Source organism: Saimiri boliviensis, chromosome 3 (assembly GCF_048565385.1).
Source record: "Saimiri boliviensis isolate mSaiBol1 chromosome 3, mSaiBol1.pri, whole genome shotgun sequence".
Lineage (NCBI taxonomy): Eukaryota > Metazoa > Chordata > Mammalia > Primates > Cebidae > Saimiri > Saimiri boliviensis.
The window spans coordinates 69,445,106-69,468,254 of record NC_133451.1 but is presented as its reverse complement, the minus strand read 5'-3'; the positions used below and the strand labels follow the sequence as shown (position 1 = coordinate 69,468,254).

Sequence of the window (23,149 nt, the reverse complement as noted above, 5' to 3'; positions counted from 1 at the left end):
CATGTCAGAACAGCCAGGTTTACCCTTCCTGCTGGAAACCTCCTCTTTCTGGAAACTCTTCCACTTGTCATTGGATTTACGGTTGCTTAAGAGCTGGATGCAAGCCGAGCAAGATAAACCCGGGAGGTTAGCCATCTGTTCATTTAAGTTTGCTGACTCTCTCAGGGTTCCTAATTCTAATGTGATTTTCTTCACGTGAACAAATAAATGAGATCTCAAGTCCTTTCTCAACTGCAAACTGCACACATTATGATGCTTGTCAGGAAAAATTAGGCAGGAATACAGAGTGCTCACTCAAGTGTCCTGACAGTAATAGGAAGTGAAGTGTGGTAGAGCCGAGAGTGGGGGCGGCTGCTCCTGGGCCTCTGCCGCAGAGCTGACCGCAGCTGAGGCAGCATCAGGCTCGCCTTTGTTTTGCAAGAACGGAGGAAAGCCAAGATGAAGTGGGTTCTGTTTGCCTCCACTCCTTCTCCCCGCCTTAGGGTCTATCCATAACATCTTATAGAATCTGAGTTTCTTAGATTCACTTAAAAAAAAAAAAAGATAAGGGAACAATTTTTTTTTCTGCTTATATAATTTATTTCTGTTGTAAAAATCCAAACAAAAGCAACAATGAATGTAAGACTTCTCCTAATCCAGACCTGAATTATAACTGGTACAAATTCTCAACACTGAAAACTTACATTTTGGTTTATTTATTTGCAGTCTGTGCTTTTACTTTATTCTTCTACTTCAGTCATTTTGACTGTAAAAATACAAGGCTTTACTCCATTAACAGATGGAGGACTATTGGGAATACCAGGTGTTAGGTTTCTGCCTGTTAACCTCAGGCATTGTATTTATCAGACCTCTGCTGCCATGGTGAGTAACAAATAACTCCCCAGTGTCATTGCTTATAACAGTAATATGTGGTTGTGCAGGTTGGCTGCAGTTTGAGCTCAGCTGGCTCAGTGGAATGAGGCTAGACTCCAGGCTTCTGGTCAGCTTTAGGACTAGTCTACACATCTCTATTTTAGAATCTAGGCTGAAGGATCAGCAGGTACCTGTGGCTTGCTATTCTCTTGGCCGAGGGTGGCAACTTCAAGATGGCAGATGGAAGCTTGCCATGCATCTTAAGGCATCCCAATTGATGCACTGCCATTTCACCCACATCCTCTTGGCCAAATCTAGTCACCTGGCCTAGCCGGAAGTCAGTGAGGCAGGGAGAATACATCACCGCTAGGGGAGACATGGTGTATTAATTTACTAGGGCTTCCCAAATAAATATAACAGACTGGGTGGCTTAGGCAACAGAAATATGTCTCATAGTTCTGGATGTCAGAAGTCTGAGATCGAGGTGTTGGCAGAGTTGGTTTCTTCTGAGACCTGTCTCCTTGGCTTGTGGAGGGCTGTCTGCCCTGTGTGTTTTCACGTGGCCTTCCTTCTGTGCTTGTCTGTGTCTCAGTTTCCTCCTCCAGTAAGGACACCAGTCCTATTAGATCATGACCTCATTTACCCTCATCAGCTCTGTAAAGACCCTGACTCCAAAGACAGGCACATTGTGAGGTATTTGGGGTTAGGACTTCAGCATAGAAATTTAGAGCCTGGGGACATTATTCATCCTATAACACCGAACAGGGGAGGGAAGTGAAGGAAGGATTGTACACAGAGTGTGGTCTCCATTGGCAGCTAACCTCAGTGAGGCTCAGCCTCCTGGTTTTTGAAACAGGGATAGGCAATTACATTTTAGGGTTTTGGGGGGTCTGATAAGAAAATGCATTTAAAGCCCCTGGTGGTGGAAGCAGTAGGGATGGATGTGGTTCTACTTGAAGGGGAAGGGCCAAAACTGGCCTTCCTGGGCCCTTCCCCTTGTTCTTCTCTCATCTGGGCAAACCGGGAGTGTATGGTGCTTTTCAGAAGAGCTTAACGTCTACAGAAGATTCTACCATCCATGGAAGCTTCAAAAATAGCAAAACCAGCAGGCCCTTTAGGCACTCAATCTGTGGTCTAGGTTTTGGTAGCACTATGCTTCATGCTTCTATCCATCAATTGTCGTTAGTACCTTTCCTTTACAAATATTTATTTATTTATTTATTTTGAGACAGAGTCTTGCTCTGTCACCCAGGCTGGAGTGCAGTGGCACGATCTCGGTTCACTGCAACCTCCACCTCCTTGGTTCAAGCAAGTCTCCTGCCTCAGCCTCCCGAGTAGCCAGGATTACACGCGCGGACCACCACACCCAGCTGATTTCTTTTAATAGAGACAGGGTTTCACCATGTTGGCTAAGCTGGTCTCGAACTCCTGACCTCAAGTGATCCACCCACCTCTGCCTCCCAAAGTGCTGGGATTACAGGCATGAGCTACCAGGCCTGGCCCCTTTACAAATATTTATCAAAGGCCTTCTCTGACTTAGAACTGTGGGCTCTATTGGTGTAGGATATGGCCCTATTCTCAGGAGACTGCAATTGAATGCCTGTGAAATGATTAAAATAATGATCTCAGAGGTCAAGTCCCTTCCTCTGCCTCTTGGGTTCAAAGCCAACTACTGCCTTACAGTTTTGAAAATCTCCTTTTGGTTTTCTTCCTTAGAATATTGTGTTAAGGAATGGTACCGAGGCCTTTGACTCCTGGGAGAAGCCCCCTCTGCCTGTGTATACTCAGTTCTATTTCTTCAACGTCACCAATCCAGAGGAGATCCTCAGAGGAGAGACCCCTCGGGTGGAAGAAGTGGGGCCATATACCTACAGGTGAGTCTTGACTCCCTCATGTCATGCGAGAAATGCAGAGTGACCCCAGTGTGGCCTGAGTCCTTGGCTCTTCCCAAGAGCAGGGCTCCAGGGCTGTGTGGAGAGCACAGGTTCTAGTTTCATTGCCTGAAATGCTGCTGATGTTTTTTATGTGTGTGTGACACCTCAGCAGAGAACGGCCTTGTGGACTGGGCCCAGTCTCAGCGTGTTGTATTTTAAGTGCAGTGGCTTCCTCCTGAGTTGGCAGACTGTGGTTATGAAACCATAAAGAGTTACTCCTCACCCTGACCCTTTTAAGGTTGCCCCTTGATACTCTTTTTTAATTTTATTTCTTTTAAGAGACAAGTTCTGGCTTTGTTGCCCAGGCTAGAGTGCAGTAGAGCAATCATAGCTCACTGCCACCTCCAACTCCGGGGCTCAAGTGATCCTACTGCCTCAGCCTCCCTAGTAGCTAGGATTTACAAGTGTTTACCACCATACCTGGATAATTTTTTTTGTAGAGATTAGGTCTTAATATATTGCCCAGGCTGGTCTCAAACTCCTGGGCTGAAGTGATCCCGCCCACTCAGCCTTTCAAAGTGTTGTGATTACAGGCATGCGTACCACCACACCTGGCTACCCCTTGATACTCTTAAGTGACTTTTAGGGCCTCCCTCCATTTCCATTCATCACATAACTAATTTTAAATCAGTTCTAGAATTCACTGTTGTCTGGGACAGACCTTTCTACTTCTTACCCACTCCTTTTCTCCACCCATCCTGGGTATAAGCAATAAGCAAGTGGCTGTGGCTATTAGAGTCTTTGCTGGTGACCACCAATTCCAAACACTTGGGAATTGCTTTAATCATTTTAAATGATTATTAGTTGAGGGAGATGCTTGAATCAGAGCATTTTCTCTGTTACAATCTTCCCCTTTCCCCATTACAATACCTCCTCCCTCCCCCGCACAATAATCATTCCAATAAAGTCTCTCCTTACCATGCTAGAAACAAATTAATAGAGGAAGCAGACAACAAGATCTTTCTTCTTCAGAACTGCTGAAAGATAAAAATGCCTTGCAATTCTGTTGTAATCGATTGCTTAATAAATCATTGCTCACTGATTCATGTGTTATGAATCAGTACTATTCTCAGTGGTAGGAATTCAGAGATAAAAATCATAGTTCCTGCGTTGGGTGCTCATGCTCTGACTCTGGAGTCAGATGCCTCATTTTGAGTCCTGTCTCTGCAATTTACTAGTTCTCTGTGCTTTTGTTTTCTTATCTATAAAATGGGGATAAAATTGGACCTCCTCCACACATGGTTGTTACGAAGATTGAGTCAATGCATCAGTATTTATATAGTGCTTAGACTAGTGCCTAACACATAATTAGTGATAATTAACTGTTTGCTCTTACTATTAGTTGGATTAGGCTATTTTTGCATTGCTTTAAAGCCCAGTTGCTCCCGCCTATAATCCCAGCACTTTGGGAGGCTGAGATGGGCAGATCACGAGGTCAGGAGATCGAAACCATCCTGGCTAACACGGTGAAACCCCCGTCTCTACTAAAAATACAAAAAATTAGCTGGGCGTGGTGGCATGCACCTGTAGTCCTAGATACTCGGAAGACTGAGGCAGGGGAATCATTTGAACCTGGGAGGCAGAGGTTGTAGTGAGCTGAGATCTCACCACTGTACTCCAGCCTGAAAGACAGAGCGAGACTCTGTCTCAAAAAAAAAAAAAAAAAAAAAGAAAGAAAGAAAAAATACCTGAGATTGGGTAATTTATAAAGAAAAGACGTTTAATTGGCTTGCAGTTCTGTAGGCTGTGCACACATGGCACACTGGCTCTGCTCTGCTTCTGGGGAAGCCTAGGGAGCTTTTGCTCATGGCAGAAGGCAAAGCAGGAGCAGGCACATTACATGGCAAAAGCAGGAGCAGGAGCAAGGGGTGAGGAGATGCCACACTTTACAACAACCAGATCTTGTGAGAACTCACCCACTATTGTGAGGACAGCAACAAATCATGAGGGATCCTCCTCTGTGACCCAAACACCTCCCTCCTGGCCCCACCTCCAGCACTGATGATTACATGAGATTTGGAGGGGACATCCCAACTATATCATTCCACCCCTGGCCTCCAAATTACATGTCCTTCTCACATGTCAAAATATAGTCATCCCTTCTCAATAGTCCCCCAAAGTCTTGACTCATTCCAGCATTAAAAGTCCTAAGTCCCAAATCTCATCTGAAGATGAATTCCTTCCACCTATAAGCCTATAGAATCAAAACAAGTTATTTCCTTCCAAGATACAGTGGAGGTGTCAGCATTGGGCAAACATTCCCATTTGAAAAGGGAGAAATTGGCCATAAGAAAGGGGCTACAGGCTTCAAGGAAGTCTGAAACCCAACAGGGCAGTTATTAAATCATAAAACTCCAAAATAATCTCCTTTCACTCTGTGTCTCACATCCAGAGCATGCTGGTGCAAAAAGTGCACTCCCAAGGCCTTAGGCAGCTCCGCCCCGGTAGTTTTTTTATACTGAGACTGCAAGCTGTTGGTGGCTCTACCATTTTTGGGTCTGGAAGATGGTGGCCTTCTTCCCACAACTCCACTAGGCAGTGCCTCAGTGGGGACTCTGTGTGAAGCCTTCAGCTCCACATTTCCCCTCCTCACTGCTCTAGTAGAGGCTCTCTTGAGGGCTCTGCCCTTGAAGCAGGCTTCTGCCTGGACACCCAGGTTTTTCTCATACATCCTCTGAAATGTAGGCAGAGGCTGCCAAGCCTCCTTCACTCTTGCACTTTGTGTTCCTGGAGGCTTAACACCAGATGGAAGCTGCCAAAGCTTATGGCTTGCACCTTCCAGAGGAGTTGCCCAAGCTGTATCTGAGCCCCTTTGAGCCACAGCTGGAGCTGGAGCAGCTGGGATGTGGGAAACAGCACAGGGCAGTGGAGCCCCTGGCCTGGTCCCTGAAACCACTTAGTCCTCCTAGACCTCAGTGCCTGTGATGGGAGGGGCTGCCTCAGAGATCTCTGGAAAGCTTTCAAGGCCTTTTCCTGATTGTCTTGACTATCAGCACTTGACTCCTTTTTAGTTATGCAACTCCTTCTAGAAATGGTTGCTCGACAGTCTACTTGAATTTATCTTCCCATAACAATCTTTTGTTTGTTTTGTGTTTGAGACAGGGTCTCACTCTGTTGCCAGGCTAGAGTGCAGTGGTATGATCATGGCTCACTGCAGCCTTGACTTCCTGCGCTCAAGGGATTCTCCTGCCTCAGCCTCCCAAGTAGCTAGGACTATTCAGGCAAGTGCCACCATGCCTGGCTAATTTTTAACTTTTTTTGTAGAGACAGAGTCTCTCTATATTGCCCAGGCTGTGGAAATACTTTTTCTTTCTCTGTCACATGGTCAGGTTACAAATTTCCAAACCTTTATATTCTGCTTCCCCTTTAAATGTAAAGTTCAATTTTAAGTCATTTATTTACTCCCACATCAGAGTGTAGGCTGTTAGAAGCAGCCAGGCTACATCTTGAATGCTTTGCTGCCTAGAAATTTCTTCTGCCAGATATATCCTAAATTGTCACTCTCAAGTTCAAACTTCCACAGATCCCTGGGGCTTGAACACAATGCAGCCAAGATCTTTGTTAAGGCATGATACATGTGCCCTTTGCTCCAGTCCCAATAAGTTCCTCTTTTCTATCTGAGACCTTTTCAGCCTGAACTTCACTGTCCATGTCATTGTCAGCAATTTCTTCACAATCATTTAATCAGTCTCTAAGGCATTCCAAACTTTCCCTCATCTTCTTATCTTCTTCTGAGCCTTCCAAACTCTTCTATTCTCTGCCTATTACCTAGTTCCAAAGCTGCTTCCACATTTTCAGCTATAGCAATGCTTGACTCTCAGTACCAGTTTTCTAAATTAGGCTGTTATTACATTGCTATAAAGAAATCCCTGACTGGGCACGGTGGCTCATGCCTATAATTCCAGCATTTTGGGAGGCCGAGGGGGGTGGAACTCTTGAAACACTTGAGGTCTTGAGTTCAAGACCAGCCTGGCTAATGTGGCAAAACCCCACCTCTACTAAAAATACTAAGATTAACCTGGCATGGTGGTGCCTGCCTATAATCCCAGCTGGTCAGGAGGCTAAAGACAGGAGAATTGCTTAAACCTATGAGGCAGAAGTTGCAGTGAGCTGATATCACACCATTGCACTCCAGCCTGGGTGACAGAGTGAGGCCCTGTCAAGAAAGAAAGAAAGGGGAGGGGAGGGAAGGTGGGGAAAGGGGGGACAGGGCAGGGCAGGGCAGGCCCTACCTCCAACACAGGGGGTCATTTTTCCACATGAGATTTGGAGGGGACACCAAAACTATATCATTGGTCTTAGTGGATTGTTTTAGTCCGTACAAATCAATATTTAGAATTATAAAGATGAACCCTGTTGCCATCTGAAGAAATCTAAGAAAATACTTGGGTCCTCATTTTAAAATGCCATTTTGTATGTGTTTTATGCCTAAGGAAACAATGTAGAAGGTTGTATTTCAAGCTCTCCTGCTGAGGACAATTAGAAGTTCAACCAGGATCAGGATCTAAGGGTCCTATTGTTTGTTGTTGTTGTTGTTGTTGTTGTTATTGTTTTTAAATGAAATTCCTTAAGATGTGATGGAGACTCTGCCTCCTGCAGGAATGAACCTCACCTGAGAATTCAAAATCCTAACAAACGAATTTCTTTCTGGGTTGCTTGGCTGCTTTATTGTGGTCATTATCTTCATTTCCTGAGAGAAAGACATGGATTCTAATCATAACCTGCAGAAAACTTGATACTCTTCCACCAAAATGTCTGTTGGGTCATTGTGTCTGTTGCTTTAGGTGTGTTCTTTTAGATATGGTCATGGGAATAAATTCTAGCAGTGAAACAGTATCTGACTGTTACCTTTCATGTTCCTTTCATAAATAACTTATTCTTGAGGAATGTCTAGGAACATTTTACAAGGGTTCTGACCTGGGAACCATGGATCCCTTAGGGGGTTACTGGATAAATTTCAGGGTGGTCTATGACTTGGGTGGGAAAAAGTTATATTTTCTTTTCTTTAGCCTCTCACTAACATTTAGCATTTCCTTCGAGAGTAGATGTATACAACAAACTACAGTAGTGTTAGCAGTACCTGTATTATTACAATAATTATCAGAACTGCTGCTATATCTGATTTAAAGTATCAGTAAAACGCACATGGCTAGGCATGGTGGCTCACACCTGTAATCCCAGCACTTTGGGAGGCAGAGGCAGGTGGATCATGAGGTCAGGAGATCAAGACCATCCTGGCCAACACAGTGAAACTCTGTCTACTAAAATAGAAAAAAATTAGCCAGGCATGGTGGCATGCGCCTGTAGTCCCAGCTACTTGGGAGGCTGAGACAGGGAATCACTTGAATCCGGGAGGCAGAGGTGGCAGTGAGCCGAGATTGTCCACTGCACTCCAGACTGGCAACAGCAAGACTTGGTCTCAAAAAAAAAAAAAATACAAAAAATTAGTCAGGCATGGTAGCACACACTTGTAGTCCTAGCTATTCAGAAGGCTGGAAGGAATGCTTGAGATTGGGAGATTGAGGCTGCAATGAGCTCTGATCACACCACTGCGCTCCAGCCTGGGTGATAGTGACACCCTGTTTCAAAAAAGGAAAAAATAAAACACATATATTGCCGTATAACAGATTTTAAAAATGATAACTGTGTTTCAATACAATTGGCTTCTCTGTAATCCTGGGTATTTTGTTTTCTGTATTTAAAACTGTTGATCTGGCCTATTGCGGTGGCTCACACCTATAATTCCAGCATTTTGGGAGGCCAAGGCAGGCTGATCACTTGAGATCAGGAGTTCGAGACCAGCCTGGCCAATATGGTGAAACCCCATTTCTACAAAAAATACAAAAATTATCCAGGTGTGGTTGTACACACCTGTAATCCCAGCTACGCAGGAGACTGAGGCAGGAGAATCACTTGAACCCAGGAGGCGGAGTGAGCCAAGTTCACGCCACTGCACTCTAGCCTGGGCAACAGAGTGAGACTCTATCTCAAAAAATAAAATAAAATAAAATAAAATTCTGTTGATCTGAAAAGGAGTCTAGAGGTTTTGCCATAGGGGTAAAACTGCCAAAGGGGCCTGTGACACATAGAAGGTTAAGAAACCCTGAGCGGATTCAGGAGGTTGAAAGGTGAGAGGGTCACTGAGTCTCATCTTTGCCTCCATGAGCTTTGCTGCCTCTGGTTTTAATCCCAGTTCTCATCTCTTCTACTCTATTGCCAGTTATTTTCAAAGAATACATCTGGTAGTTTCTTCTTTCCTGCTCAGTATCCTAGTGACTCTCCCTGTGTGATGTTCAGGGCCTCAGAGATCTGGCTCCTTCTGTATGTCTAACCTCTTTAGATTTTTGGCATTTTCAACCTAGAATTTTATACTCTAGCCAGGGCTTTCCAGTAGGAATTTAACATGAGCCACATAGTAATTTAACACTCTCTAATACTAACATTTTAAAAAGTAAAATGGAACAGGCAAAATTAATTTTAATAATGTATTTAGCCCAATAATTTCTAAAATAGTGGCATTCCAACATGTTACCAATATTTAGAATTATTAATGAGATACTTTACAATCTTTTTTTTATACAGTCTTTGAAATCCTGTGTGCATTTTACACTTGTAGCACATGTGGCTAGTGGCTACCGTATTAGACAGCATAATTCCAACCATACTCCCATGGATTCTTTTTTTTTTTTTTTTTTTTTTTTTTTGAGATAGGGCCTCATTCTGTCTCCCAGGTTGGAGTTTAGTGGCGTCATCTTGGCTCACTGTAACCTCTGCCTCCCAGGTTCAACTGATTCTCCTGCCTCAGCCTCCCCAGTAGCTGGGGGATTACAGGTGTGTGCCACCATGCCCAGATAATGTTTTGTATTTTTAGTAGAGACAAGGTTTCACCATGTTGACCAGGCTGATCTCAAACTCCTGACCTCAAGTGATCCACCCTCCCCAGCCTCCCAAAGTGCTGGGATTACAGGGATGAGCCACCACGCCCAGCCACTCCCATGATTTATAAGCTCCACAGACACATTACCTTGCCAGTTTTCATGTTGTTGCTTCAGTCAAGAATGAATTTGTCACTACTACCTCTCTTGACCTTCACATCTTACTTAGTGCAAATGTTACCTCCTTCTGAGACTTGCCTGACTTGGGATGCTCTCTCCCTGTTACATCTTATTTAAAATGTCAAGTAGACTGGGCATGGTGGCCCATGCCTGTAATCCCAGCACTTTGGGGAATTATGGCGGCAGATCACCTGAGCTCAGGAGTTCAAGACCAGCCTGGGCAACATGGCAAAACCCTGTCTTTAACAAAAATACAAAAAATTAGTCAGACCTGGTGGCATGTGCCTGTTGCCCCAGCTACTTGGGAGGCTAAGGTGGGAGGATCACTTGAGCCTGGAAGGTTGCAGTGAGCCGAGATTACACCACTGCACTCCAGCTTGGGTGACAGAGTAAGTATCAAGTATACCACTTTATACCAGTTATAAAGTGGTATGTTGACATGGTTTGGCTGTGTCCCCATCAGCCAAGTCTCATCTTGAATTGTAGTTCCCATAATCCCCACATGTCCTGGGAGGGACCCAGTGGGGGTAATTTAATCATGGGAGTAATTACCCTCATGCTGTTCTCTTGATAGTGAGTGAGTTCTCACGAGATCTGATGGTTTTATAAGGGACTTTTAAAAAACCCCTTATGGCTAGGCACTGTGGCTCACGCCTATAATCCCAGCACTTTGGGAGGTCAAGGCGGGCAGGTCACTTGAGGTCAGGAGCTCAAGGCCAGCTTGGCCAACATGGTGAAACCCCATCTCTACTAAAAATACAAAAAAAAAAAACTAGCTGGGTATGATGGCACACACCTGTAATGCCAGCTACTCAGGAGGCTGAGGCAGGAGAATCACTTGAACCCCGGAGGCGGAGGTTGCAGTGAGCCAAGATTGCACCACTGAATGCCAGCCTGGGAGACAGAGCAAGACTCTGTCTAAAATAAAACAACAACAACAACCAAACAAAAACCCCTCTGCTGGGCACTTCTCCTTGCTGCTGCCATGTGAAAAAAAGACATGTTTTCGTCCCCTTCTGCCATGATTGTAAGGTTCCTGAGGCCTCCTCAGCCATGCTGAATGGTGAATCAATTAAACCTTTTTCCTTTATAAATGACCCAGTCTCAAGTATGTCCTTGGTTCTCACAATGGATGCACATATTTATTAGTCGGTTCACAGCATCGTGAGAACTGACTAATAAATATGTGTACCCATTATGACAGTGATTAAGTGCATTTTAATAATTGGCTTAGGTATCTTTCTTCCCAATGTACAGGAAGCTCTATAGGGTGTAGTGACCAAGTCCTTTTATCTCTGTCTACTGTTTAATGAATGTTTGTGGAATATGTGAATGAAACATCTTCAACCATGGTTTAAATTCATAGGACACATGTGGAAAAACTGTTTAACACTATAGGACACAATTATTAAAAAGTATTTAAAAGTAATGACAAAAACCACAGTTACTTTTACACCCACCTAATAGCTCAGCCAGAACCTTAGGATTTCATTCAGGAAACCCAAGTATAGGTTCAAGACAGGGGAATTAGGCCCTGAGAATGAATGGCTTTGTTAGGAATATGCACATGTGCCGTGCAGGCTGCTAAGAGCTCCTAACAGGGCTGAGTCGGACATGGGAACTGGGATTTGTAGAAAAACATGGCTTTTTAGGGAACTGTCCAAACCCCTATGGGGTCTGCTCGTCTCTACATTTGTCTTTTGCAGTCATTCACTGGGTCTGACTTCTGTCACCTGTGGCTTTATGATGCTATTGTTGAGGCTGGATAAGACAGAACATTCCAGCAGCTCGTGCTCCAGTGTTTTCACCCAACTGAGTCAGCTGACTCCATCAGTTGTATGCCAGGGGGCCTGGGGCAAAGGAAGGCGAGGACATGGAGCCCTCTCACCAGTTAGTATGGACTGGTTTGGTGGCGGGAAACCTCTGAAATGGGGAAGGTCCAAGCAAGGCTGTGGAGGGCCTAACGCCTCTGACGCAGGATTTACAGTTTTTCCCAAACCTTTCACATACTGGGGAGTTCAGAATAGTAATGTTTTTGGAGAAAGATGATGGCCATTCCAAATGTTGATAACAACCAATCAGTCTGGTTGAAGGAATGGAGTGTATGATTTACATTTTTGTAAAGCTGTGGATTGAGCAGCCCTTAACGGGCCAGTGAATTCAAGGCTCCCTGGCCTTACAATCCTTTTGCTTAGGGACATATTTGTATAAAATTTGTATCAAAGTCATGGTATCCCATGGCTTCTGCAGCTTTTTGGAGGTTTATTTTTTTGTCTTGTCAGATATCTTTTTCTATTTTGCCTACCATCTAACATTTCAAGAATTAAAAAAAAAAAACAATTTGTCTAAGGGTACTTCCAATTAATTTTCATATCTCTAAGAAGTATCTGCTAAATTTATAATATCCCATGAAAGATCTTATTTTTGGGTTTCTTAGTTTTGCTGTTTGGATTATTCATTTCTTTTTTTAGGCTTGTATTATTTAAAAAGATGTGGGGGCTATATCTTAAGTTCTTTTATTATTCATTGGCATCAAGTAATACAGTATTTTCAAATATCATCAATATATACGATATTATATACAGCATTATCTTTAAGAGTGTAAACTATATTTTATATTATAAAAATTACACATACGTATGTGTCTCATATATTAATGACTAAAGATATACTTGAAAATGCAGTGAAGCTACAAGTTTTGAACATATTGGCTTTACTATCCCAAAAATAACCAATGCTAACTAACATTTTAGTGGCTTTCTTCTTGGCCATTTTTCCGTGGATGAGTTTTAGATGGTTATCATACTGCGTACATATGATATGATGTACATAAACAAAATATACTGCTTTTTATTCACCTGTTATAGCATAGGATTTTTCAATGTTATATTTTGGTCTTTATACAAATGAATGTTAATGATGATAATATTTATTAGAGTGAATGTATTACTACACTTAACTGTTCCTTTCCTGAACGTGGAGATCGGTTTTCATTTTCTCCTCTGATTACCACATGGGTTGAATGTTCTCCTCATATTTTTTAGTTCTTGTCCTTTGCCTGTTTGCTTGTCTGGGTTCTGGAGTGTTCATGCCACTCTGTGAACTATTTATGTTTCATTTGGGGCAACTGTTTCTTCCATTGGTTGCCTTGTTAATTTTTAAAATGTATATGTAGTCAAGTGTACTCTTTTTAAATTTTTCTATCATTTCTGAGCTTTAAAAGTCCTACTCCTGGACAGGGCATGGTGCCTCATGCCTGTAATCCCGGCACTTTGGGAGGTAAGGCGGGTGGATCACAAGATCAGGAGTCTGAGACCAGCCTGGCTAACATGGTGAAACCCAATTTCTACTAAAAATACAAAAATTAGCCAGGCATGGTGGCAGGCACCTGTAAGCTACTCGGGAGGCTGAGGTAGGGAATCGCTTGAACCTGGGAGGCGGAGCCGTTGCACTGCAGCCTGAGTAATAGAGTAAGAGTCTGTCTCAAAAAAAAAAAAAAAAAAAAAAAAAGCATGGTTTGATATTCAAGTCTATTTTCTTATAGTTCTATTTTTCCACATTCAATTTCTTCAGGATCTAAGTATCTTCCCTAAAATTTAGCAAAGGCAGGAATTTTGTTTAAACTGTCTAATTCTGTCCTGTCAACTCTTTAGTTCCTTAACTGTCTCAGAGCCAAGTTGTATAAATATTTTCTTAACATAAAGAGACAATAAAAAATTTAAGAACAACATGATTATTGTTTCCATTATTATAGGAGAATGCTTTATCCTTTTTTCTAAACTTGACTCACTTTTCTCTAATAGTGTTTTTACATTGGTAGCTAAAACTGTATTTGTTTTGCCAAAATAGAAACAGATTTTGGAAAAAAAAAATACCTAAACTGCTCAGAAGTAAGAAAAATAGAAAAAGATCTCTCACACCATCTTATGCACAAAAGGTTGTGATCACGTATGTGTGAGTTTTAAATGCATGTGCTACATTCAGTGAATTGCCTTCACGAGCCTATGTGTCACTGCCTGGGGACAGGGAGACCGGGGAGATGTTTCCATCTTAAGGAGTGAAACTTCCTTGCACACTGTCAACAAGTGGGTGAGTCTTCTCCCAACTCTGTTCTCGACACTTCTTCTCAGTATCCTGCTTTGTATCTAGAGGTTGCCTCCTTCAGTCAGCTGAGCGGGAAGCATACTCAAAGTCAAGGTTGGGGGTTCTCAGCCTGTGCCTTTGGCCAGTTCCCCTTGCTCTTCCTCTTCTCCGTGGTCACCCTGGGACTTCAGTACTCCTTCCACTTTGATGTGTTCATCACCCCAGTCTCGCCTGAATCTGTGATGGTCTTTTTAGTGTGTCCTCCTCCTCCTCCAGAACCACAGCTTTCTCACCGTGTGGAAAGTGCTTTCATGCTGTGCTGCTTGCCCTCACCCTCCCTCTGCCTCTGTTGGAACGCCCCTCTTTCCAGAATCAAGCAAAAGCGCCTCCTGCAGGAGTCCCCTTCCAGCTGCCATCCCTTCCTCCTCTGTATGCCCACATCACATTTATTGGCCTCTGAGTCTCCCATGCTCTACTGTGGATTCTTGGAGGACAAGAACCAAGACTTAACGTCATATTATCTCAGGATAATATTATTATTATCATATTATCCCTTCTTAATAATAATTCTCAACAGAGGATTCGGTGAATAAAGGAACCAATATAACTGAAAGATAACTATTCTATGATAGTATTATGTGCATCCGATCTATCAAGCACCTCTGAGGAATTAGATGTACAGATGTTAATTTTCCACCTAAATAAAATGATTCCTTTTGATTTCCATTCCTTATCGCACTCTTATTGTTTCTAAAACTGTTTCTGAAACCAACCGTGCATTTTTCTACCTGATTAAATAGTTCATGGAGCATAACTGAACCTTTCTTTCTTTCTTTCTTTCTTTTTTTTGAGACGGTCTCACTCTGTTGCCAGGCACCAGGCTGGAGTGCAGTGGCATGATCTTGGCTCACTGCAACCTCTGCCTCCTGGGTTCAAGCAATTCTCCGGTGTCAGCCTCCCAAGTAGCTCGGACTACAGGCACACACCACCATGCCCAGCTAATTTTTGTGTTTTAGTAGAGATAGGGTTTCACCATGTTGACCAGGATAGTCTGGATCTCTAGACCTTGTGATCCACCCACCTCGGCCTCCCAAAGTGCTGGGATAACAGGCGTAAGCCACCATGTTCAGCCACTGAACTTTTCTTAATGATAAGGACCATCATAGTGATTCACAAATGTTATACTATAGTCTAAGATTCATTAGCATCTACTAAATACCAGGGACCATGCCGGGCACTTTTAAGTATGGTTCCTTGATTAATTGCCTAGGCTGGAAATTTGCTTTGTTTTTTATTGTTGTTTTGTTTTTTCAAACTCTTGTTTGTATTTCTGAAAGTTCCTTTGGTCTTCTTTGATCTTGTAGAACAGTAACTGATCAACATGCCCCTCTCCGCAGGCACTAGACTTGGCTTCCACAAAAGTTTGGCTTTGAAATTTCCTGTTTTCCTCCATATTCTAGTAAATTTCTGTGAATTAGCCTCTGTGTAAAATCAAGGAATACCCTGGATGAGAGGTGAGGTCACTAGGATTCTAAACCTGGCTCTGACACTTCCAATTGGTCCTGAATCTACATATTCTTAACTATAAAAAGACTGAGTTTTGATTTCTAAGTGAAGGGTCTTTGGTTATAAGCAAAAGAAACTACCGCTGGCTAATTTAAGTACAAGGGGAATCTGTTTGAAGGATATAAGGTAGGTTAACAGAATCAAGGAAAGCAGCTTGGAAGACAAGAGCAGGATGCAGGGCAGCTGCTTTAAAGATCCAAGTCACGAGAGCGTATCGGCTCACATCATGTGTCTGCCACTGGGAGGAATCCTGTCTTTTACTGAGTTTTCTTGTTTCTATATTTAATTATTATTATTTTTCGGGGGGTATAGACAAGGTCTTGCTCTGTTTCCCAGGCTGGACTGCAGTGGCACCATCATAGCTCACGGTAACGTCAGACTCCTGGGCTCAAGCCATCCTCCCACCTTAGCCTTCCAAGTAGCTGACACAACAGGTGCACGTCACCACGCCTGGCTCTTTTACTGTGTTTTCTGTCTTGAGGCACTGTGCTCAGGATTCAGAAGCCAGAGGAAAGGAACTGGTTGAGCTCAAGACCCATAGCACCTTTTACTGATGGTCTTGCATAGCTGTACAGTATAAGAGAGGAAAGGAAATCAGGGCTATTACCAGAATAAAGGGGAATGGTTGTCTAGCAATGGAAAAGTCCACTGCAAACACCAAACTTCAAGCTGTTTATTTTAACACTGAAGTGTCTTATCAGATTTTAAAGTATATTCTTTGTAAACTGGAAGGGTGTGTAATTTATCATTTAGGTTTGGCTTTGGTTAGAGGCATTTGTTAGAGGCCTTAGCTGGTTTCATCCTACAGGCGTTTCTTAGGTACCTGTTAGGAGAGGTTGTCTCATACAGAGGGAGGAGCACCCTGTGCTAATGAGAAGACTTGGGATCAAGTTCTGACTCTTCTGCCTATCTGTGCTGTGTCCCCATCTGTGAAGTGGGACAGTACTACATGCTCCTTCTGTACTACGGACTTGTAAGGATTAAATAAAATAAAATGAAATAATGTGGGTTAAACTCTTTGAAGAGCTATGCAAGTGTTAGTTATTCATAGGATTAGTGGGCATAGGTTGGTGCTTAGTGCTATAGAAGTGTGACATGATGGCATATATATTTAGTCTTCCTTTATGTCCTGGCCTACAGCTCCTAAAATGCTTGGAATCTCCTAAGTGATAAGTGTCTTTTTGCATGCTAGTGAGTTGACTGATGACTGGCAGCGTCTATAGGTTCTGGATAGGAGCTGGTCCTGAAAGACAAGGACAGGATTAGAGGGTTGGGACTTTAAGCCCTACCCTTGAACCTCCCAGGAGGGGAGAAGGGCTGAAAGTTGGGTTGATCGCAAATGGCCAGAGATTTAATCAGTCATGCCTATGTAATGTAGCTTCCATTAAAAAAAAAAAAAAAAAAAAAGACTAAATTTGGCAAGTTTCCAGAGCGCTGAGCACAGGGAGGTTCCTGGAGAGTAATGAGCCTGTGGAGGGCGTGGATGTTCTGAGCTCCTTCCCCCATAACGCGCCCAATGTACCTCTTCATCTGTGTACTTTGTAATATCCTTTGCAATAAAATGTGTTTCCCTTAGTGCTCTAAGCTGCTCTAGCAAATTAATTGAGCCCAAGCCGGGAGTGGAGGTGGGGGAGTGGGGTGTGGGAACCCTAATGTATAGCCATTAGCCCAGGTTAAACAGCCTGGGGCTTTTGATTGGCATAGGAAGTGGAAGGCAGTCTCAACCTGTAGAATCTGATGCTGTCTCCAAGTAAAGTAGAAAGTATCAGAATTGAATTGAGTTGGAGGACAAGGCAGAACTATTATCGCTGGAGAGAAAACGCCACATACTTCTTGGTGAGCAGAAGTCAGTAAATTGTTACAGTATGAGAGCAGAGAAAAAAATGGTTTTTCCACTGGAAAATATACAAAGACTCATCTACTTTTATGCATCTATATGAATGCATTTGTTTATTTTCTCATCTATTTTTATTTTAAAATCTAGAAGGGATTTAAGAAGTATAAGGAGATATAATAATATAGAGACAGTCCTTGATTTACGATGGTTCAACTTAAATGATTTTTTGACTTCATGATGGTGTGAAAATGATACGTATTTGGTATTCCCCTCCAATGACAATAGAGTTACATCCAGATAATATCCCATTGTCAACTGGAAAGATACTAAGCTGTGGAATCAAAAACAAACTTTCAACTTACAATCTTTTCAACTAATGATGGGTTTATTGGGACATAACTCCATCATCACCGAGGAGCATTTTTATGTACAAGTTTCAGCCTTCAGCTTGCTTACAGTCTACCTGAGGCTACCTAATAATTCTTTCACAATCTAAATGATGTCACTCAGAAGTTTATAATTGAATGCTTAAGACATGTACAGACATCCGCAGGTGGGTGAGAAAAATACCCCTGTGCTGCTTAGGTTGGGAAAAAGGCCTCAGGGGAAGTGCGGGTAGCCCAGCTGGCCAGTGCCTTCCTAACCTGTGCTCTTAAATTAGCTCTGTCCAATAGGAATACTACATGAACCACATATGTAATTTCAGATTTTCTAGTAGCCACATTTTTTTTTTTTTTTTTTTTTTGGTGGACACATTTCTCTTTCTCTTTCTTTCTTTCTTTCTTTTTTTTTTTTTTAAGAGATAGGAAGAGAATGGGGAGGAAAGGTGGGGCAGAAGGAAAGATTAGTTTTTTTGTTTTTTTTTTTTTTTTAATAAGAAGAAAAAGAGTACAGAAGAGGAAGAAAGAGAAAGAGGAAGAGGGAGAGAGGATGGGGGTATTGCTTTATTGCCTGGGCTAGAATGCAGTCTAAATATGGGTATGCCTATAATTGTCCTAATAATGGAGACATAAAAGAAAATGAGGGAAGAGAATAACAAACAAGGAGCCAACCAACATTTTGTTTAAACTTCTAAGTTGATATGATGTGGTACTGATAAGAGTGTATATTTTGTTTATTTAAAGTGGAGAGTTCTATAAATGTTAATTACGTTTACTTGTTCCAGATCTGAGTTCAAGTCCTGGATATCGTTGTTAATTTTCTGTCTCACTGATCTGTCTAATATTAATGTTGAAGTCTCCCGCTATTATTATGTGGGAGTCTAAGTCTCTTTATTAGTCTTGTATGTCTGGGTATTCCTGTATTGGGTGCATATATATTTAGGATCTTTAGCTCTTCTTGTTGTTACATTGATCCTTTTATCATTATATAATGTCCTTCTTTGCTTCTTTTGATCTTTGTTGCTTTAACGATTATTTTATCAGAGGCAAAAATTGTAACTTCTGCTTTTTATTTATTTATTTTAGCTCTCTGTTTGGTTGGTAAATCTTTCTCCATCCCTTGTTTTGAGTCTTTGTGTATCCTTGAACGTGAGATGGGTCTGGACGCAGCATGCTGATGGGTTTTAATTTTTTATTCAAATTGCCTGTCTGTCTTTGGATTGGAGGATTTAGTCAATTTAAATTTAGAATTAATAATGATATATGTGAGTTTAATACTGCCATTTAATATTAACTGGCTATTTTGCCCATTAGTTGATGTAAATTCTTCATCATATTGATGCTCTTTTTGGTATTTTTTAGAAAGGCTGATACTGTTTGTTCCTTTCTATGTATAGTGGTTCTTTCAGAAGCTCTTGTAAAGCAGGCCTGGTGGTGATGAAATCTCTGAGTGCTTGCTTGTTCACAAAAAACTTTATTTTTCCTTCACTTCTGAAGCTTAGTTTGGCTGGATGTGAAATTCTTGGTTGAAAGTTCTTTTCTTTAAGGATGTTGAATATTGGCCCCCACTCTCTTCTGGCTTGTAGGGTTTCTGCTGAGAGATCTGCTGTAAGTCTAATAGGCTTCCCTTTGTGGGTAACCTGACCTTTCTCTCTGGCTGCCCTTAGTGTTTTCTCCTTCATTTCAACCCTGGTGAATCTGATGATTATGTGCCTTGGGGTTGCTCTTCTTGAGGAGTATCTTTGTGGTGTTCTTTGTATTACCTGAAGTTGAATATTATCCTGCCTTACTAGATTGGGAAAATTTTCCTGAATAATATCCTGAAGCATATTTTCCAGCTTGGATTCATTCTCTTCGTCACATTCAGGTACACCTATCAAGCGTAGATTAGGTCTTTTCACATAGTCCCATATTTCTTGGAGACTTTGCTCGTTCCTTTTTATCCTTTTTTCTCTAATCTTGTCTTCTTGTTTTATTTCATTGAGTTGGTCTTCGACCTCTGATATCCTTTCTTCTGCTTGATCAATTCAGCTGTTAAAACTTGTGCATACTTCACGTAGTTCTCGTATTGTGTTTTTTAGCTCCATCAATTCATTTATTTTCCTCTCTAAACTGTGTATTCTTGTTAACATTTCGTAAAATCTTTTTTCAAAGTTCTTAGTTTCTTTGGATTGTGTTAGAACAAGTTCTTTTAATTCACAGAAGTTTCTTATTATCCACATTTTGAAGCCTGCTTCTGTAATTGGAACACACTCGTTCTCCATCAAGCCTTGTTTCGTTACTGATGAGGAACTGGGATCCCCTGCTAAGGGAGAGGCATTCTGATCTTGGGTATTCTCAGCCTTTTTTGGCTGTTTTCTTCCCTTCGTTGTAGATTTATCCGTCTGTGATCTTTATAATTACCGTCTTTGTAATTGGGTTTCTGAGTGGACGTCCAACTTATTGATTCTCAGCGCTGAAATCTGAGCAACCCACTGCGCCGACTAAATCAGCGGCATTAAGATTGATGCTGCTTTTCTGACTGTGCACCAAGAACCAAAGCTCCGAGGCACCGGCAAAACTGCCTCGCCGGTCACAAGAGTCGCGCTGGCGACCCGTGGGGCTCCTCCGCTGGGAATCTCCTGGTGCGTGAGCAACAAAAATTCTTGTGTGGCGTCCTCTGGTTCTTTGCGCTTTCACTGGGAGCTACAATCCCAAGCTGCTAGTGATCAGCCATCTTGGATCTCTCTCCCAGACTTTCTAATCTAGTAGCCACATTTTTTAAAAAGTAGAAGGAAACAGGTAAAATTAATGTTAATAATATATTTTAATTTTGCCCATTATATCTAAAATAGCATCATTTCAAAATGTAGTCAATATTTTAAAAGGTTAAAAGATATTTGCCATTCTTTTTGTTTTCTTGGCACTGTTTTTGAAATTCTGTATGTATTTGACATTTACAACAAACCTCAATTCCAGTTAGCCACAGTTCAAGTGCTCACTAGTCACATGGTGACATGGTGGCTACCATGTCAGACATCTTAACCCTAGCTGGTTTAGGAATAAGCACAGGTAAGCAAAGGGAAGATCAAAACAGACACTGGAATTTATTGAACATCTACTGTGTACCAGGCAGGGCTAGGGCAAGTGTGAAGCATTTGATGAACAAAAGATCAGATCTTGTTTTTATTTAAAATTTTGTTCATCATAAACTTTTGGCATAAATCTTGGTTTTAAGAAATGGTGCATTAAAAAATCTTGATTACTACTTGTTTCAGCACATCTTAATCACTCACACTGACTCTAGGCCCAGCCCTGGCACCAGGCACTTCCTAAGAACTTTCTAATGCCTCATTTGGGGGTACTAACATGAACCTAACTATGCTGTATGTCAGAAACAGAGACCAGGCATGGTGGCTGATGCCTGTAATCCTAGCATTTGGGAAGGCCAAAGCAGGAGGATCACTTGAGTCTAGGAATTCAAGACCAGCCTGGGCAACATAGTGAGACCTCATCTCTACAAAAAAATGAAATAGCTGGGTGTGATGGCATGCTCCTGTAGTTGTACTTGGGAGGCTGAGTTGGGAGGATTGTTTGAGCCCAGGAGGTTGAGGCTGCAGCGAGCTGTAATCATGCCACTGCACTCCACCCTGGGCAGCAGTACGAGACCCTGTCTCAAAAAAAGAAACTGGAGTGAACTCCTGTAATTTACTAATAAGCCTTGGCCATCATTTGTGAAAACGAAATTTCAGTGTAATTCAATTTAGAAACAAAAAGATTGGTAAACAAATTGAAATTCAAGCCAAATCTATGAATGAACCTTTTGAAAACACTTCAGGACCAAACCATAACCCAGGAGAGAGTTCGTTGGCTTTGATTCCCTGGTCAAGGTGACCCTCGACTGTTGTACCTCCCTAATCATGGAGGAAAAGAATGAAAACCAAGTTTTTTTGAGAAGACTCTATCCTAGGCCCCGTTCCCTTCTAACATTATAGCTTCAATCTCCAGCTTTTTAAAGCTTAGTAGCTGCAGTCTGTATATAATGTTATGTTGGGAATGTTACATTGAAAATACAACATTGATGGTGAAAGAAAGGAAAAGTCTTGCTTATTAAAGTGGTGCCTGTTTTTAAATAAAACTCTTTTCTTTCTTTTAGGGAACTCAGAAACAAAGCAAATATTCAGTTTGGAGATAATGGAACAACAATATCTGCTGTTAGCAACAAGGCCTATGTTTTTGAACGAGACCAATCTGTTGGAGACCCTAAAGTTGACCTAATTAGAACGTTAAATATTCCTGTATTGGTAAGTCGGCATTTTAATATCATTAATTTGGATCTTGGAAGAAAGGAAAAAGCTAAGTTAATGCTCTTTATGATTTTACATTTAGGAGCCATTAAGTTATGTTGAAATATACACATAAAAAAAGAAAAATAAATTTTTTTCTTCTTTAAAATACATCTTAGCCTTTATTCTAAGATCTATCAAGTAAGATCTTTTCAAATGATGACAGAATTCAGATTTTAGGATTTGTTTTCACAATTTCTTCCTGTGTGCTCAGGATTAGCAATTGTGCAAATAAATATGCCCCTAGGATTTTTTGGTAGCTAATAATTAAAAAAAAATTTTTTTTGAATGTTTTCAGAAATTTGAGCAATGCAACTTGTATACCGTTTCTTACTTCAGATTTTTATGTTGGATTTTATATTCTCAAAATACATAAACTGACACCAGAAATCAATAGCCTGGGCTATTGATTACAGCCTACTGTGATTTCAATGGGCTCTGTTTATAATGGTAATTCCACCTAATAATACACCTATTCTACATCTATTCTATACTGATACCCATGAGACTATTTTTTAAAATTCAATTCTTTTGTTATTAATTTGAGACAGGGTCTTGCTCTGTCGCCCAGGCTGGAGTGCAGTGGCTCAATCGCAGCTTACTGCAGCTTCTGCCTCCTGAGCTCAAGTGATCCTCCCGTGTCCAGTCACTCCAGGCGTGAACCACTGTGCGTGGCCCAGTAAACATTTTAATTCACCTACACCAACCCCTTCCGACTCTCCCACCCTAACTCCCAGGTGACCGCTCCATATGTAGATGGACGCTGATGATGGACCCAGGACCTAGAGAGTTGAGGTCCCTGCCGCCTAGTTGCAGGGGTATAGGTAGGGTTTATAATGAGCCTCTGGCACTGCTCAGGAGGAAGGTAGCACCACCTCGTGGCCAAAGATGCCAACATTTTGACAAGAGCTCTTCCCCTTTTGTGGTGTCTGGATGGTCTCCGTAAATACTACACTTAACAAAATGTGGTACCGAGAAAGGACAAAGAACAGGCTTTGTCTTGCATATGCAGCCAGAAAGGAGCTCACTGGCTTGAGTTTTCAGCTATTTAATCTCAACCTTTACATGCACATTTCTAACCCCCTTTGCTGAGGGGTAGTAGGAGAGAGTGGGTGGG

At 41.9% G+C, this 23,149-nt stretch overlaps 1 protein-coding gene across 1 annotated transcript in view; it reads left to right on the top strand.

The window, feature by feature from the left end:
• Positions 1 to 23,149, top strand: part of SCARB2 (scavenger receptor class B member 2) — a 56,525-nt gene that overhangs the window by 15,632 nt on the left and 17,744 nt on the right. Inside the window, exons 2-3 of the mRNA XM_003931998.4 lie at positions 2,569 to 2,726; positions 21,843 to 21,990. Of these exons, the coding sequence (XP_003932047.1) occupies positions 2,569 to 2,726; positions 21,843 to 21,990 (306 nt within the window). The remainder of the gene's footprint in view (positions 1 to 2,568; positions 2,727 to 21,842; positions 21,991 to 23,149) is intronic.